The following is a 17,500-nucleotide window of genomic DNA, read 5'->3' as shown; positions in this document are numbered from 1 at the left end:
ATCAAACAACGTGATGTAAATATGTCACGAAATAAAAACAGACTGAGTGTTTAGACAGAAGAAAGATGAAAGGTAATTTGTGAGGCACCTGGTGGCAACAAAGCGAGGGAAATAAGCTTCCTGGTTGGTGTCGATGCGACAGTCAGCCAGCAGGACAAAGCGTCTCTGTTCTCCAAAGGCTCGAATGACAGCAGCTCCCTGGACTGTCTCACTGAAGTGACTGTAGATCGGTGAGCGACTCACAGCCTCCAAACGGCGAAGCTGACATGATGAAGACACATAGAAACTCTGGAGACCAGAAAGAAAGACCAATGTTTAGTCTACTGAGACTGTAGCTTACGCTCAGAGGCAACATGTTGAGAAACACACTTTACCTGAATGAGGATGTAGACACAGGTAAGGGGAAGGAGCACCAGCCCTGTGAATGGTGTAGCCAACAACACAATAATACAGACCTCCATTAGCTTGAACAGGTAGCCCAGCATCATCTTCAGTCCATCAGGAATCATGCAGTCAATCGCATCAATCTCTTTCGAGAAGCGATTCAGCAGATTTCCACTGGGCGTCACTTCAAAGAAGGACATGGGGGAGTGTAGGATGTTGTGAAGAAGGTCAGCATGAAGGTGTCGTGATGCTACGATCCCACCTAGAGCAATAGCAAGGGTCGTACCGAACATGGCCATTCCTGAAACAGAGATGAGGAAATCACCAGGAGACTGCACACAGCTTTTAATGTCTTGGGCTTTAAACTGTCTGCTGATGTTGTGATCACTCACTTAGGTGTCAAAGCTTCCTGACACGAAAGGAATACTGAAATACAATTAATGAAAGCCGGAAACTTGGTTTATTTCAGGTTGTCCATGATTAAACTGGATGAATAAACCCACCCTGAGTAAAGCCTAGTGTTGCAAATACACTCAGCTTCAGCTCATAATCGCTCTGTGTGCCGTTAACAGGAAGGTCATCGGCCCAGAGACTCAGCCAATAGTTGTAGGCCAACGAGGCGGCCTGCTGGAAGGCACAGAGGAAGAGGATGGTCATGATGAAGGTTAGACCGACGGTCTTGAAGTACTCCCTGTACATCTGCAGTTTCACCTGATGACAGAGACAATTAGTAATCACTTCAGAGAAAAGGAACAAGAGGAGGAGAAACAACTTCATTTAGATTTACTAGCATTTAGTACTTCTACTTTCAATCAAAGATGTTGCCTCCTGTATAAGTAAAAGTTTAAATCAACTGCTCTGTAATAATTACTGATAATAACGCCAATAAAAGAAGTACCCACTCTCCCTGTTTGAGCCTTGTCAGCTTCTGTAAGTTTTCCAGCCTCCTCAACATCCAAGTCTTGGTCAATAATGTTCATCATCTTAACACTGGCACTGCTCATATCACAACTAGGACACACAAACACACCACATTCATATGCAGTTTGAAGCCTTCTTTGCATCTGTCAGTTACATGAACACTGTCTGCATCATTCAGATAAACCCTACAGACACTCGATAACATGACAATAAACAAAGGCTGGAGAACATTTTGACACTGCAGATGTTTTATTCAGCCCTTCATCGGGAAAAACATGCGACAACAGATTCTTAAATCATATAAAAATTACAATTACTTCATCATTTTTCACTTAACACTGCATTTTGCTGGGAATGTATTGAGTACATGTGAGGATGTTTTGTCATTTGTACCTGATTAGCTGCTCCTGAGAGAGATCAATGGAAAAATCATTCATACTGAGATGAGACACTGACTTCCTACTGCCTGCAACACAAACACAATCTGCCATGTTCTCATAGTAGTCAAATGAAATGTCTTCTCAAAGAAACTACAGCCTTTTGGATCTGAAGTGTTGAACTAATTTCTTTGGAAGTGTTCCTTCCATTTGGCACTTTTTTTTTTTTTTCCCCAGTTGAGTTGGGTGATCAGAAAGAGTTTCTATGTGCTTGTCTGTATCAGGCTGCATCCTGCTGACGATGGGTGCTTCCATCAAGGAGTGTTATTGCTATTAACCGTTGTTGTCACAGACATAAACAACACCCTATTCCTTAAACTCAGTTATTAGAAGAGAGTATTCTCTGTGAAAACATTTGTTCACAAAGGCTGTGTTCAATTTTTCTAGGCCATCCTAGAGCCTAGAGAATATCAGGGTCAAGTGTTAATACTCCAGTTAAAACTTGTTTCTTACTCTTGTCTCTGAGGGTGGAACTGTCTCTGCGCTGGTTTCCACTAAAGGTGTGGATAAATTTAGCAAAGGCTCCCTTTCTGTCCATCAGTTCCATGTAGGAACCCATCTCTGAGATCTGACCATCCTCCATCACCAGGACCAGGTCTGCTTTAGGCAGGAAGCTGAGGCCGTGAGTCACCAGCACCCGTGTCTACAGACATACAACATAAGTGTTACAAGTCTAGACCAACAACGTTTAAACAACAAGAACACATACGAGGCTAAGTCTGGTCAAAGCTGCCTTTCATGCCTCCACAGCAACCATCTCGTTCTCTCACTGCTTGCTGGGGAACTGTGTCTTACCCACTCCCACTTGGGCATGTTGAGCTGGACATTTCCAAAGACTTGCCTTAAGTGCTAGATATGCTTTGGATTATTTTTACAAAATGTTCGAGCATTCTGCCATCAAAAGTCCAACTGGAGTCCTTAAGGCGACGATGGCTGTCTGACAGCAAACATTTAGGGTGTTCCCTGAATGGAGGCGTATCTGCACCTATTTACATGAGTGGATGCTTCCTTCCACTATTTTAATCGCCCATCTTCCAGGAAACAACAGACACAGATGATGTGTATCTTCATAATTTGTTTGAGTTTCTTCCTGAATGATGGACCTAGTCACTCCCAGGGTTGTTCTTCCAGGTGATTCAGAAACAGGTTGTTGTTGGTGCAGGGGAGAGACAAAAGTACCTTTAGGCTGGTAAAATTCTCTGCATTACTTTTGTCTGTGATCTGACACAATATAACATCTGCTTATTCTCTCCATGCAGAACCAACACTGCATGGGTTGGGAATATGTTCAGAAGACCTGCCGACTCTCACCTTGTCTTTTAGGAGTCCTCTGGGTCCAACGACTTGATCAAAGATGTGTTGTCCCACATGAGCGTCAACGGCCGACAGTGGATCATCCAGCAGATAAATATCTGACTTCCTGTAGACTGCTCGAGCCAGACTCACCCTCTGCTTCTGCCCCCCAGACAGGTTCAGACCCTTCAGTCAAGAAAATAATCAAGACTTAAGACACCAGCCGCCCTGTGGACCCCTGAATTGATGACATTGTCAGTACCTTCTCCCCAATCTCTGTGCTATCTCCAGCTGGCAGGATGTCTAAGTCAGGCAACAGAGCACAGGCCTCCATCACACGGTGGTACCAGCTCTCCTTCCTCCGTTCACCAAACAAAATGTTGTCCTTCAGAGAAGCGTTCTGAATCCAGGCCTGCTGTGGAACATAGGCCAGTGAGCCCTGCAATCCCACAACAATAACAGATCCGTGAATATTATGTACACATGCAAGTATTCTAAGTTCTATGATTAGTGATGTGATATTTATGGATATCATCGCAAGAAAAGATGATGTACTCTGCACTTTGTCAGTCATGTGGATGAGTGAGTAACAGTGCTTTGAGTACCTTTGAGTAGGTAGAAAAGCACTATATAAGAGCAAGACCATTTACCATTTACAACAGCAGCCAGTGTAAGTGGTTTGGCTTCTGGTGTCTGAATATTCATTGAAGTTAAGTTAGCAGAAGCAATGAACAGCTAGCTAATAATAAGACAGGTTTGAAGCAGCAAACAGTGCTAGATTTACTAGAAAGTGTCTGGTGTTGTCAACTAACCCATAATATTACATGAGACAAGAGGCAGATTAAATGGCCTGCAGCTACCATGATGTCACTGTGGAAGCAGTTTGACGATGTTGACCAAATTCTGCCTATGGTGCTAAGGGAAGGGGAGGTGGAGGAAGCTCTTAGCGTTAGCATCTTTCATTTAGCCACATTTATCATTTATCATATCAACTGAAATGAACTAAAAACTGACTTATCCTCCTGAGACCCAAGCATTTGTTTGGAATTAATTTTTAGGTATTTGGGGTTAGTGGGACCTAAAAAGTAGCGTGATCTTTGAACTGGAAGTAATAAATTATGTTGACACAGGGATTATTTTACTGTATATTACAATTTAAGTCACCAATGTGATCCAAAATGTAAAACTGTTTATTTTAAACAATAAGAAACAATGAAATCGCAACATCCTCAAATGAGTAATTATGAATTGCAAATTAAATTTGCATGTCATATAAAACTATATGAAAACCTATGTATTGACCCTTTGCTACCATTAAATGTCTTTTTTTCCCAGTTGGACTGGGTTTCTAAATGTGTTTTGACTCATGTTTTGCAGAGTGAGGAAGTGTTGGTTGACATGTAGTCACATATCCATCACTTCTTACCTACTGCAGTTGGCTAGGCTAGTTAACTGGTGTCTTCTTGTTGGTTGCTAGTTGGTAGCCGACTGCTAGCCTGCTGGTCGTTTTTTTCCCAGTTGGACTGGGCTTCTAAATGCATTTTGCCTCGGATCTTGGCACATGGGATTGTAACATCTCATCCTGTGTAATAATGAATGCTCCTTATAAGGACAACAGGTCTGTATGAAGCAGAATAAGCTGCAACAAACCTAAAACATAATGTCCCCATATGAGGACACTGGGTGTCCGGAGGTTAAACTAACTGAAACTGAGGCTAATCCACTTTTTCCAAATAAGCAGGTACTTTAGTACAAAGCCATTGGAGCTGTGTTGTATAAAGTACCAAAAGGTCATACATCCATATAAACATCAGGACAACTGATTTCTGGCCACATGTTAACGTACATGGACCACTTGTAATTTGGTAGTTCGTGTGGATCACCGTCTAATCCAGTTGTTCTTTGATCTGATACTCCAAATTTATCCTGGTATTTACTGCTACATTTCATCATGTTTTTACCACTCAGGGTCGTCGCCCCAGGAGGAAGTGATGTCAGTGCATACCCCTCTATACAGCTGATTTAAAGCCATGACGCTTGCGTCAGTGCCAAGTTATTTTGTTTCCGTCTTTGTCATCACATCTGTAATTTAACATTCATGCAGAGAAGCCGGTTGGAAATGATCTCCCTCACCCATCCACACCTCCTGCGTCCCCCTCTCAGATCCCACTATCACCTTCATGGAGACAAAGCCACTTGTCCTCTCCATCTCTCCCAACATGGCCGACAGCAGGGACGACTTTCCAGAGCCAACATGGCCGACCACAGCCACCAGAGACCCTGTCTTCACCGCCAGGTTGAGCCTCTGCAGACATGATGGCCCGTGATTGGACCAGGAGAAGAACCCATCCTCAATCACCATGCTGTGTCCATCTGAGAGCAAAACGATGTCCACATCATTCAATGGTAGTATATAATAAATAAAGTACTATCTTATCTTATATAACCCTCCTCCCAACAGTCGCCACGTGTTACATTCTACCTGTGCAACAAGGACGTCTCTCCACATTTTCTGACTTCAGTTCATCTTGACTCAGGAAGTTTCCGAGGCGTCTGAGCGAGACAGCAGCCTGAAAACACAAACAGCTTGATAGTTTCAACAAAGTTATCCAAATAGATACACCTAAATGTTACTGCCTAGCCATTAACATAGTGGGTTAGAGTAGCTACCTCAGGCTAGCTATCTCAGGCTATATACACCATAGATAAAGTTAGCTGAACTCACCAAGCAAAGATATTATCAGTAAACTCTACATTTCCATCAGTCTATATGACTGGGACTGGTCTAGTGAAGAATAACCTCAGACACAACTGATCCAGTTTATGCAAAACGTTCAAAGGATCGTGTACTGACTCCTAGGAAGGAAGTTCCTAGGAACTTAATTCATTTTTCTGTATTAATTCTGCACAGGAAAAAATGACAAATAGTGCAGTAGCCTTGTTCATTTAGTTGAAATGTCACTGCAGCACCTCTGATCCTAAGTAGTTTGTATGAAATCTGTTCCTGACATTTGCACCATGGGCCTACTGGAGGTCTGGTGGTGGAGTTCATGTTGCTGGAGGTTAGAGTTATGATGGATGGAGGACCTTCCACGACCCCGTCCAGCTCCCCTAGAGTAATGTCCTGTCTCCTCCAGGCTCTGAGACCAAGGCTTGTATTAATGGTTCATCCTGTAGGAGTTAGACTGTGCGGCCTCTGTAGGGTCCAATTATCTCCTCATGCTACCAGCAGTGACACCGATACTAGCCAAATGCTAAACTTGTAGAGTCAGAAAAGATGAGGAAGGTACAAATGTCAATGTCCTCCACCTGTAAAACCATTCCTGTACTTGGGGGCCAGAAATTAGAAAATCACTCAGGGCTGCCTCTTACAAAGGACAAAGTCTAAGACAGTGAGATCTTTTTAGACCAAAAGGGGAAAACAATGTTGTGAAATGAAGCGGTCAGGTCTAGGGAGAATTATATATATCTAAATCTTTGACTATAACAACTGAGATACAGCTAATGCATCTGTGAACAGAAACAATCGTTTTACCACTTATTATGATGCTATTCTCATTTTAATATGTATTACTGGTAATATATTCTTCAGACAGCGAGGAAGTAGCTATAAGACTTGTTCTCATTCATTGGATGAGAGGCACCAAATATTTAGTCCTCTCAGTTGAACTTACTTGAACAGAGTTATTAAACCTGTGCATTTCCTTTTCTGTAAACGGTGTGTGTTGATTGGTGGATGTGGAGATTTCTGGTTGGCTTTGACTTGCCTGCATCGTGGTGCTCATGGCGAAGGGAAGCTGAGTCAGAGGAGTTTTCAGGATGTTGATAAGAGCAACAGAAACAAAGATTTTCTGGGCATCCAGAACATTTTGCTCATCAATCAATACATAGACTCCGAACACTGACAAAGCGATCTAAGAAAACAGAAACCAGAAGAAGAAAGGAGCATGTGAAATAAATTTTTCAACTAAAGAGATAAGAGCACACAGACTGGAGGATTTAATCATCACTCAAGAGGGAAGACACAAAAATCAAAGTCTTTTACCTTGGATTTTTGGGTAGGGTTAGGGTTACATATTGAACTGTATTTTGACCAGCACATCACCAACCCACAACAAAGGCCATACATTAGACCTTGTAATAATCTTCATCTCATCTGCCAGTGTCTCCTCTGTTGTGGATGTTGGCATATCTGATCATTATTGTGTTTATTTTAGTGTTTACATTTTATAAAGAGAAAAACATAAAGAAAACCACTTCATGGCTTTGTAGACAAAGATTTCCTCAATATTGTTAACTGTTCTTTTCAGGCGGGTGTTTTCCCAACCTCTCTTAAAACTACAATAGTGAAACCCCTTCTGAAGAGACACAATTTAGAACCATCAGTTCTCAATACTTTTAGACCTGTATCTAATCTGCCATTTTTAATATTTTAGAAAAGCTTGTTTTTAATCAGCTGAATGATTTTTTTTTTTAAAACTCTCCCGATATTTCTGAAAAATATCAAACTGGTTTCTGGGTTAAACACAGTACCGAGACGGAATTAACAAAAGGGGTAAATGACCTGAAATGAAGGTGCAACATGGATATGAAGAAACATTCGGTTCTTGTTCTGCTTGACCTAAGTGCAGCATTTGACACAGTCGACCATACAATTCTCCTGGCCAGACTTCATGCTGTAATTGTCCTCTCTGGTACCGTTTTTAATTGGTTAAAGTCTTGTCTTACTGGCAGAGAATTTTTTTATAACAATGAATGTTCTTCTAAGAGCTATAAATTGGACTGTGGTGTCCCCAAGGCTCAATCTTAGGTCCCACCCTTTTTAATCTTTCTATGTTGCCACTGGGGGACATCATAAGAAGACATGGCATTGATTTCCACAGTTATGCTGACAATACACAGCTTTACATAGCCGTGTCTCCTGATGACATTGAGCCAAAAGATGTCTTTTTAAAATGCCTTTTAGATATCAAGTCATGGATGGCAGGAAACTTCTTACAGCTCAACCAGGACAAAACAGAAGTACTCGTCATTGGTCCTGAAGCACACAGAGGAAAACTTGACCTAAACTCAAATGGACAGAGTTTGGTACTCAAATCATAGCATTACAGTGGTATCGCACAGCTGGAACTGATGCCGTCATTAAAATGCGTCAGGAAACAGACTCACTTCAGTGGTGGAAAATTAATGAGCCAACATTTCCCTCTCTGTGCAATTTTTAATATTTGTTATTATATTGTTGCTTTTATTTACTTATTTGCTCAACTAACTACTATTACTGACTTAATTTTCCATTGGTGGTGTTAGTGGTTCAGCCAGCTGTTAGTGTTAGTGGCTGAACCACTAACACTAACAGCTGGCTGAACCACTAACACTAACAGCTGGCTGAACCACTGTGCATGAAAAAACAGCGGAAATGTTCTTGGTTTGCAGATTGTTTCATTGTTTGCATCGTTTCTCTATTTGCAGCGTGTTTCATGATGATGCATCCGTCTTTGTTTTTTGCAGCACGTTTTTTCATTTACACCATGTTCCTCTTTTTGTACCTCATTTAGAGTTTGTGATTTTGCATCATTTCTGTATTTGAAGCCATTTTCTCGAGCTAAGACGTATTGGGTCGTAGCTGTCCGTTTGGCCCTTGTCGGCCACCGTATGATCAGCCTCCATGAGACAATAAACCAGAAGTTCAGTGGAAAAGAAAAGTCTATGTAACGACCTAAACACTCTCAAACCAGCCTCCACATATTGACTAATCCACATGATGTCGGACAGATGTTAGTTTGAGTCACACCGAGTTGTACTGACTAGAGATGAGTCTCACCAGGAAGGATGAGGAGTTGAAGGAAGCCAGAGAAACAGAGTAAAGAATCTGAGATGTCCTCAAGGCGTTGAGCTCATTGTCTCTCAGGACGTTGACTCGTTGCAGGAAAGCTTCCTCCCAGGAGTAAAACTTAAGGATCTTTACTCCACCCAAGATCTCGTTCATAAGTTTGATTCGACTGTCGGTAAACTTCATCTGGACCTCCTGATGATCACAGCACATTGGGAATTTGGTTTTGGATTTGACTGAGAATCTCATGAGAATTATTCAGTTTCCTCACCTGTAGTTTGCTTCTCACTTTAGCAATGAACCCGTTCAGGGGGAAGACCAGAACCACTGCAATGATACCAGCAAAGGCAGATGGTCCCAGGATCTATCAATCAATGAAGCAATTAGTCAATCAGCACCCATTCACACAGACAGAAAGGTGATGTCACAGTGTGTTTACTCTAATTATAGAAGTGAATGTGGTTGCGTTACTTGTGGAGACTGTTTATGTGAATGTGAGAACGTTTCCTCTGGTTCTCACTCAACTCACTGGGCTGCAAATATTTCATTATGGGTTTAAGTTAAGACACAGCGTTTAGAGACGGGAAGAACTCTGATGGAGGAGGAGTCTGCATACGTAGCATTTCTATAGAACATGTTTACTATCTCAACATGATCTATACTGTTGTGTACCTGCCACAGGAAATAGAAGCAGAGACCAATCTCAATAGGAGCAATCCAAACGCTATTGAAATACACCACAAAGTCCATCAGCTTCTGAGTGTCAGCTGAGACCAGGTTAATGATTTCTCCCACAGTACACTGCTGTCTTGCGTCACTGCTCATCACGAGGCTCTGAGGATTCAAACAGATCAAGAAATCGTTATTGGCTTCACTCATTGCACACTGAATGAGCAGACGATTCCAGATAAAATATTTACCTTCCTGTAGAGAAGGCCCATGATGGCAGTCTTCAGTCTCATTCCTACCGTGAAGCAGTGAAACATGTACTGATGATGGAGGACAGACTGTAGACAGGACAGCACGAAGAGCAGCGAGGCGAAGAGGAAACCTTTCCACATTGCAGCATCTTTAATCCGCATGAACCCCAGCAGCGCACTGACAACAACAGTTGAAGTTTTTCTCAAAACAACCTCAGAACAAGCCTTCAAACGAAAAATGTCATTACTGACCAACCCTTAATGTTGTTGTTCAGACAGGCAGGTTCAAGGAAAATGAATGAATGCTGGTACAAATAAACCACGGATTACCCCTGATATAAAGGCTCTCCTTCCAGTCGGGGGATAGGGAGCAGATGAAGACTGTGCAAAAAGAACTGAGGAGGAAGATCAGGGAAGGGAAAGGCAGCTACAGGAGGAGGATGGAAGAGCAGCTTCAGCAGAACCACATCAGTGGTTTTTGGAGGAGTCTGAAAACCATCTCAGGACACAACTCCAGACCTGAGCTGGCCAGAGACCAGGAGTGGGTGAATGACCTGAACAGGTTTTTCAACAGATTCGACCAACCAGTCACCCCTCCCCCCACCCAACCAACCCTGCTGCAGCTTCCCCCGACTACAACCATGGCTGCCACTCTTACAGGTTTCTGAGTTTCCTCCTAAACAAGAACCCGGACTGACGACACTCAGGCATTACACAGGAAGGGCCAAAGCAGACTCCTGCTGTGGAGACTGGCAACCAGGTCTGCTCCCAGTGGACCCACAATTATATACACACACACACACACACACATATATATAAGCATACCCATTTCCATATTCACTTCAACACCACCATCAACAGTGTCTTCACCCAGAAAGAGATCAGTACATGGCCAAATCAGAAGTTATAGATGAACAGGGAAGTTTGTCCTGTACCGTTGCCTTCGGAAACCCCCCTTCTTCTGATTGGCTAATGACAGTTTGGAGAGGGAAAGCTGCATTACTCTCATTCCATTGGTAGATAATAAATTGACTGCTGGAACCTGACAATATCCAGCATCAACAAGTTTGTTTTTTTTTGTGATCAAATGCCACACAACAGAAATTACTTTAATCCCTTTACATATGTAGAATCTACCATGAAACTGGAACCTCCAGGAATTCTCTTCACCAATGAGCTGGTCTAGGGCAGGATAATATCATCATTCTCAGAAAGGGTTAAATAACGAGAGTCCATCTAATAAGAACTCACAGATGTTGAACAAAACCATTGCATGCACTCTGTAAATCCAGTCCAAACAAAAGGTAAATCAATCGAGAGAAGTGAAGAGTGAGGCAACACCGGTGAGCACATGTGAAAGACTGAGACAGAGCAAAAAGGAAATTAGACACAGCTGAAACCAATTGAGCACAGAGGGCAGGAAGTAAAGCTCCAAGAATGACATGGGTCAAGGATCCTTTCAAAGTAAAACAAGTAGCATGAGACTCAGGACACTGACGTTTGGTTGATAGATGATAGATACTGGACACAGAGAGGCCGAATGAATGAATGACTGGAAAACCCCAGAGTCCAAAACTTGAACACATGTAGAAGGAAAACTGACTCAGAACAGAACAGAGACTGAATTAAACGCAGATCCATCTCTGAGACTCACCTGAGAACCTGTGGCACTGCAAACATGAAGGCATCGTGGAGGAGGAGACACAGCGTCCCACATACGAAGTACAATCCAAAGCATTGACCCAGAGCATAAAGGAGGACGAGGTCGTGGCTCCGCCCTTTCCTGTTCTTGTGCAGCAGCTGTGTTTTCTCAGTAGAGTCAGGCCGAGCTTCAGACTGGGACCTGGACCGGGTCCTGGTAAATGATGCTGTATTAATGGTTTACTGGGACACATCATGGCAACACAACGTCAAACCATACTCTAATACTCTCCAAGTGTCTTTTTCTCTTTCTGGGAAGTTTTTGTATTTTTCTCTTGATTTTGAATAAAGCACAAAGACTCGTACTGCAGCTCTCTGCTGGTCTGATTCCAGAGTTTCTCCAAGTCTGTCATGATCTGGGTGGATGAGTCTTGGTCCCGCAGAGACCACAGGTCTGCAGCACACAGGGGGCGCCGATAACCTTTAAACACCAGACTGAACAGAGGACAAAACGCATCTTTTTACTCACGTTGAAGGTTTGTGTGTCTGTTCTTTTAGCTTAAGGGTCATGACTCATGCACTGGCTGGTCAATAACATATATGTATACCTAACATATCATGTATTGCAAATAACATCTGTGAAGATTCTCAGTCCTCCAGGTTTATATCTAAATAGCATTTAAAAAAAAAAACTACTCTGGACTTTTAGGTTTTAATACAAACTCTGTAGGTAAAACCGTCATCAATGGGGGTCTAGAGTGAGTCTAGATCAGGCATGGGCAAACTACGGCCCGCGGACCATATACGGCCCGTTAGGCTTTTTAATCTGGTCCACCAAACTTTTCTAAATTATATTATTAAATTAAATTACATAATATTAATAAAACTCATTCATTTTGCACTTGGCAAGAACAGGTGGCTACTGCTCAGAGGCTAATTTACAGACTCTACAGACTCAGACTTTTTTGTCGGCATTCACCCAACAACATTGCTCCCACTGAAACTGAACATGAGTTCCTCTACTGTGTTGTGAAAAAAATGCATTTGCATCTCAAATCCAGACTGAACTCTTTCCATTTTGATGGTTTCATAATAGTCATGATATTTAGATTTTGTCCATAAACAAGTTTCATCCATGGAGTCACAGAGTTTCTTCTTGAATGAAGTCACCTGGACATCTGCAGCATTTTAACACCCCACAACATATGAGCTGTTGCTATGGAAACACTAACAGATGAGTGGTGTTCATACCTGCTGAACCAGAAGAAGAAAAACTTGGAGAGAAACGAGGCATCTTCTTCTGGACACTGATTCTAGGGAGAAACAACAAAAAGACTCGTAATACTTCAACTCCAGTGCCATGACAGAGATTTACCAACAGCAGATCTACAGAAACCAAAGTCTTTAATTCTGAAAAACTGATCTCTGTGTGTTGTATAAACTGAAAAATCAGTTTCTTACCCGGATGTGTTTATTACCTGAACGTGGACATGTTTATTGGAGAATGGTCGCTTGTCTGAGAAGCAGCTGAGGACAAGTTCGATGAGTTGGAGGAGGAAGCATATGAAGAACGCCACAAAGCGGAGAGGCTCTGATGAAAAACTCTGAGACAGCCGGTTAAAGGTCAGAGGTCAGATCCAGAAACAAGAAAATAAGCACGATATTAAAAGTTACGTGAAAAAAAAAAGAGTAACAAAAACAAAATGAGATAAACCACGTTTTATGTTGTCAAATAAAATATGAGATATTTGAGGTAGCTGCTTCCATTAGTATCAAAACTATCAGATAAATAATAAAAGAAGAAGTTGAAAACGTAATGGGTTTAAAGATATATACACTCAGATAAATATTTCCTGGAAAACCCCTCAGTGATGATGAGCTTTCTGAGAAATGATTAACACTCACATGTTTGTTCACACATGGAGAGAAAAGTACATTAAAGCCTGAGAGACGTTAGCGTCACTAAGATGTGAAATACTGCAGCTACAAGGGAACACCTGGTGGTCATGTGACATGCTCTCAGGTGAAGTCCTCAAAGTTCCTCAGTACCATCTAACCTGAACAGACGTGATACCTGATCAATAATCTGCTCAATGACGACCTTCAGAGGAACGATGGAGCAAAGAACTAGAAGAGTCCAGAAGAGGAAGAGGATGACGGATGAACGACTTCCCTTCATCCTCTCTACCTGGATTATTGCTACAGCAAGGACCTGAGGAGGAGGAGGATCAGTAGCAAGATCTATTTCATTGTTTGACTGATGAGAAGGAACATTACTACCAGAGTGAGGCTCCGAATCAGTGGGCCCAGCAGGACCAGCAGGTGGTTCTGGATCTCCTCAGTCTTCTTCACCAGGAAGTAAAACATGTCCAGGAGACTGAAGGAAGCCAAACTGAGAGCTAGGAGCTGAGACAGAGGTTAGCATGTGGTCTACAACAGTCTGAACAAGCCCAGGTTCACGATTGCCTTCTTACCGTCTTGCTGCAGCAGAGTTTTGACAGTGGGATGACGCCTCTCTGAGGGCGGAGCTGAAGGTAGAGCAGGTAGACAGGTGAACACGTCCACAGGTAAACACAAGGGAACCAAACCAGGACGGTGTGTTGGAAACACTGGGTGAGGTCCGGTCTGGACGAGTACCAGGTCAGATTCCAGTCCTGAAAACCCTCATAGTTAGAGCTGCTGTCTGCATATTTCTATTCATCATGGGAATTTAATAATTTAACCAGAAAGATCAGCCAAAACATTATGACCACCTGCTGTGGTATCTGGCAGCAGCTGCTGGATTGGACTGAGATCTGGGGACTGAGGGCAAAGTTCAGCTGTTTGTTCCTGAACCAGGGATCACTTTCCTAAGAGAGGCCATTGGGAAGGACATGGTCTGCAGCAATACTTAGGTAGGAGCTACAAGTCCACATGAATGGAAGGACTACTGTTCTGTCAGAATACTTCAGCAGGTTGTTGGGTCAGAACCACATGGGTCAGACTCAATGATCTTTGGGCCATGATCCACTCTCTGGTTCTCCTCCTCCCTTAGACCACTGTCTCCGGTTCTGATTGACTTCAGACCAGGAACATGGAGATGTTCTGACCCAGACATCTAGACAGCACAGTCTGGTTCGGGTCAGTCAGACGCTTCGAATGGAACATTTCTCCTGCGTCTAACATGAACTCTGAAGACCCAAATATAAATACAATAACAGATCCCACTCGCTGACGGGAGCCATGAGAACCACATAATCAGTGGTCATAAAATTATGGCTGATTGGTGATGATCCACACAAATGATTAAGAGAAGATGTAACTCACCCAGATAGGATCCAGACCACTCCTACTGCACAGATCCTCCATGGCAACGCTTGGTTCAATTTTTTCAATTTTCAATTCAATTAAATTTCATTTATATAGCGTCAAGAACAACAAATTGTCTCAGGACTCTTTACAAAAACTGACCTGAAACCTCCAGATCAGCCCGAAGGAAAAACTGCCTGGTTGTCTTTGTCTTTGTGGTGAACTTGTGTTGAATGTTTCTAAAGTTTTTCTGTCCGATTCAAACACGGAGGTGAGAAACACTCCCTGAATGTGTCTTCACCTCCTCCCTCCTCCTTCTCTCCAACCATAACTGCTACTACCGCTACAATACAATGGGAAGAATAATCCAATGGAGGGAAGCAGTAGCTACAGAAAAAAAAAAAAAAAAAAATTAACTTATTCAATGCAAAATTCTGCACAGTCTCTTTCAGACAACACACTTTACACAAGACCACATGTGTTCACAGTGTTATTTTATATATTTTCTGTTTTATGCAACAGTCACCAAGTCAAATTTCTTGTTTGTAAAATATACTTGGCAATAAAGTCCTTTCACATTCTGATTCGGATCCAGGAGACGTGTCTGAAATATGAATATCCCATAATAATACTAATAACACTTTTATTATTGTTATTGGCAGTAATGAGAAAAACAGCGTTAAAATAAACGGCGTTATCGGGGTAAACTAACTAATTACTATTTCCATCGTTAAAACGCTGTTTCCATTTCTGAAAATCAAATGGGGCTCGGTACAAACTAAAGCTGATGTATCTGCCTGTTGCATCCTGACTCTACTTTCTGACAGACTGGATCATTGTAGAAGCTTCAGCTCAAAAACTAGTTTTCATCTACTTCCATGAAGACTGATCTCTGAAGGGCACAGAGCTTTGTTCAGTTTTCTTTCAAACAAATCAAATGTGTTGTCACACGATGGTTAATGAAGCTCATAGATGAACAGTGACTGTGTTTATATCCAGCTTGTACATTAATCTCACACTTTAACCATCATGGCAGCGCTCTGCATCCGAGGAAAAGGGGAGATTTGGTGGCAGATATCAGGCTATCAGGATATCAGGAGTTAGAGGGTAGAGGTGAAACCCAGTGCAACCAAGCAGCCGTCTGTTCCTGCAGCGCTGGTCACATCAGGGGGAAAAGCACAAAGACGTTGGATGTGGGGGTGATTGCATATCTGTCCATATGTGTGTGTCTGTGTGTGTGTCTGTGTGTGTCTGTGTGTGTGTCTGTGTCTGTGTCTGTGTGTGTGTATGTCTGTGTGTGTCTGTGTGTGTCTGTGTGTGTGTGTGTGTGTGTGTGTCTGTGTGTGTGTCTGTGTGTGTGTCTGTGTGTGTGTGTGTGTCTGTGTGTATGTCTGTGTGTGTGTCTGTGTGTGTGTCTGTGTGTCTATGTGTGTGTCTGTGTGTGTGTGTGTGTGTGTGTGTCTGTGTGTGTGTGTGTGTGTGTGTGTCTGTCTGTCTGTGTGTCTGTGTGTGTGTCTGTGTGTGTGTGTGTCTGTGTGTGTCTGTGTGTCTGTGTGTGTGTGTCTGTCTGTGTGTCTGTGTGTGTGTCTGTCTGTGTGTCTGTGTGTATGTGTGTGTGTGTGTGTGTGTCTGTGTGTATGTCTGTGTGTGTGTCTGTGTGTATGTGTGTGTGTCTGTGTCTGTGTGTCTGTGTGTGTGTCTGTGTGTATGTGTGTGTGTCTGTGTCTGTGTGTGTGTCTGTGTGTGTGTCTGTGTGTGTGTCTGTGTTGGTCTGGAGAGACCCTTCGTCTAGAGTCAAAATCCTGGTGCCTCAGTCCAGAGACGACCGTGATCGTGTCCCAGACAGAGTCAACTACCAGCAGGTGAACTATCAGCAGGTGAACTACCAGCAGGTGAACTATCAGCAGGTGAACTATCAGCAGGTGAACTACCAGCAGGTGAACTACCAGCAGGTGTCTGTGGGAGTTGGGGGCAGGAAATGATCTTCAGGGGAGTTGTTGTTCCAGCAGCGTCTGAGATCAGTGGTGTGTGAGGCAGATGTCTTCAATGTCGTCCACAGAAAGAACCACCAGACACACGACCACGTCTCCTACGCCTCCGTCCTGTAGCCGGCTGGACAGTCCGGCCCTGAACCCAGACTTCTCATCGAAAAAATGTGTCAACAGCGTTGAGACCAGTTGATCAATTCCATGATTTTTGTAGTTTGGAGAGCAGCGCAGAGAGTCTCTCAAAAGTATCAACAGGAGACGAGAAATTAGAGGAGACGAATAAAGCAGGGGAGATAAGGGAGAGGACAGGGAGGAGAAAATGCGACCGCCTTCATTCAGAGCCAAAGCAAGAATTACTTTTTAAAAGTAACGAGCCCAACACTGATTACTGGTATAGTATTAATTATATTAAAGGGGAAAATCCACAACATTTATTATTATACTATTATTGTAATATAATAAATAAACTCACCTGTTCAACATTGAGCTTCATCCAGTCTGGTTTCTGGCTCCATTAATGTCACACGAACGCCTTAAAAATGTTGTAAAGTAAAATTTCCGCAGCAGGCGAATAGGAAGGTTTTGGTGAATCCTCTGAGAGTGAAGGAGGTAATAATGACGATACCGTCTCCAAAAATCACCAACATCTCCTGCAGTGTCCAGGTGTAGGTCAGATTGAGATCACAGGACACCAGTGGTGACCCCCCCCCCCCCCCCCCCCCCCCACACACACACACACACACACACACACACACACACACACACCCTAACCCCCCGCCTCCTCATTTCCTGTCTGTC

The 17,500-nt window shown here is 42.9% G+C and overlaps 1 protein-coding gene across 2 annotated transcripts in view; it reads right to left on the bottom strand.

Moving 5' to 3' along the window:
• LOC124996198 (multidrug resistance-associated protein 1-like) overlaps positions 1-14,912 on the bottom strand; it is a 20,753-nt gene extending 5,841 nt beyond the window's left edge. Inside the window, exons 1-23 of one of the 2 annotated variants that reach the window (XM_047568987.1) lie at positions 14,733-14,912; positions 13,901-14,080; positions 13,707-13,832; positions 13,501-13,638; positions 12,905-13,030; positions 12,678-12,739; positions 11,793-11,921; positions 11,440-11,640; positions 9,786-9,963; positions 9,538-9,699; positions 9,137-9,229; positions 8,857-9,060; positions 6,803-6,949; positions 5,518-5,605; positions 5,212-5,408; positions 3,298-3,474; positions 3,054-3,221; positions 2,196-2,385; positions 1,699-1,771; positions 1,287-1,395; positions 888-1,095; positions 375-685; positions 89-288 (exon numbers count right to left, since the gene is read on the bottom strand). In XM_047568987.1, the coding sequence (XP_047424943.1) occupies positions 89-288; positions 375-685; positions 888-1,095; positions 1,287-1,395; positions 1,699-1,771; positions 2,196-2,385; positions 3,054-3,221; positions 3,298-3,474; positions 5,212-5,408; positions 5,518-5,605; positions 6,803-6,949; positions 8,857-9,060; positions 9,137-9,229; positions 9,538-9,699; positions 9,786-9,963; positions 11,440-11,640; positions 11,793-11,921; positions 12,678-12,739; positions 12,905-13,030; positions 13,501-13,638; positions 13,707-13,832; positions 13,901-14,080; positions 14,733-14,774 (3,509 nt within the window). In that variant the 5' untranslated portion in view covers positions 14,775-14,912. The remainder of the gene's footprint in view (positions 1-88; positions 289-374; positions 686-887; positions 1,096-1,286; positions 1,396-1,698; positions 1,772-2,195; positions 2,386-3,053; positions 3,222-3,297; positions 3,475-5,211; positions 5,409-5,517; positions 5,606-6,802; positions 6,950-8,856; positions 9,061-9,136; positions 9,230-9,537; positions 9,700-9,785; positions 9,964-11,439; positions 11,641-11,792; positions 11,922-12,677; positions 12,740-12,904; positions 13,031-13,500; positions 13,639-13,706; positions 13,833-13,900; positions 14,081-14,732) is intronic. The other variant, XM_047568988.1, reaches the window with a different exon arrangement.
• Positions 14,913-17,500: the final 2,588 nt, after the last annotated feature.

This window comes from Mugil cephalus, chromosome 19 (assembly GCF_022458985.1).
Source record: "Mugil cephalus isolate CIBA_MC_2020 chromosome 19, CIBA_Mcephalus_1.1, whole genome shotgun sequence".
Taxonomy (NCBI): domain Eukaryota; kingdom Metazoa; phylum Chordata; class Actinopteri; order Mugiliformes; family Mugilidae; genus Mugil; species Mugil cephalus.
Note: the sequence above shows the minus strand (reverse complement) of the source record. Positions and strands in the feature narration are given on the sequence as shown.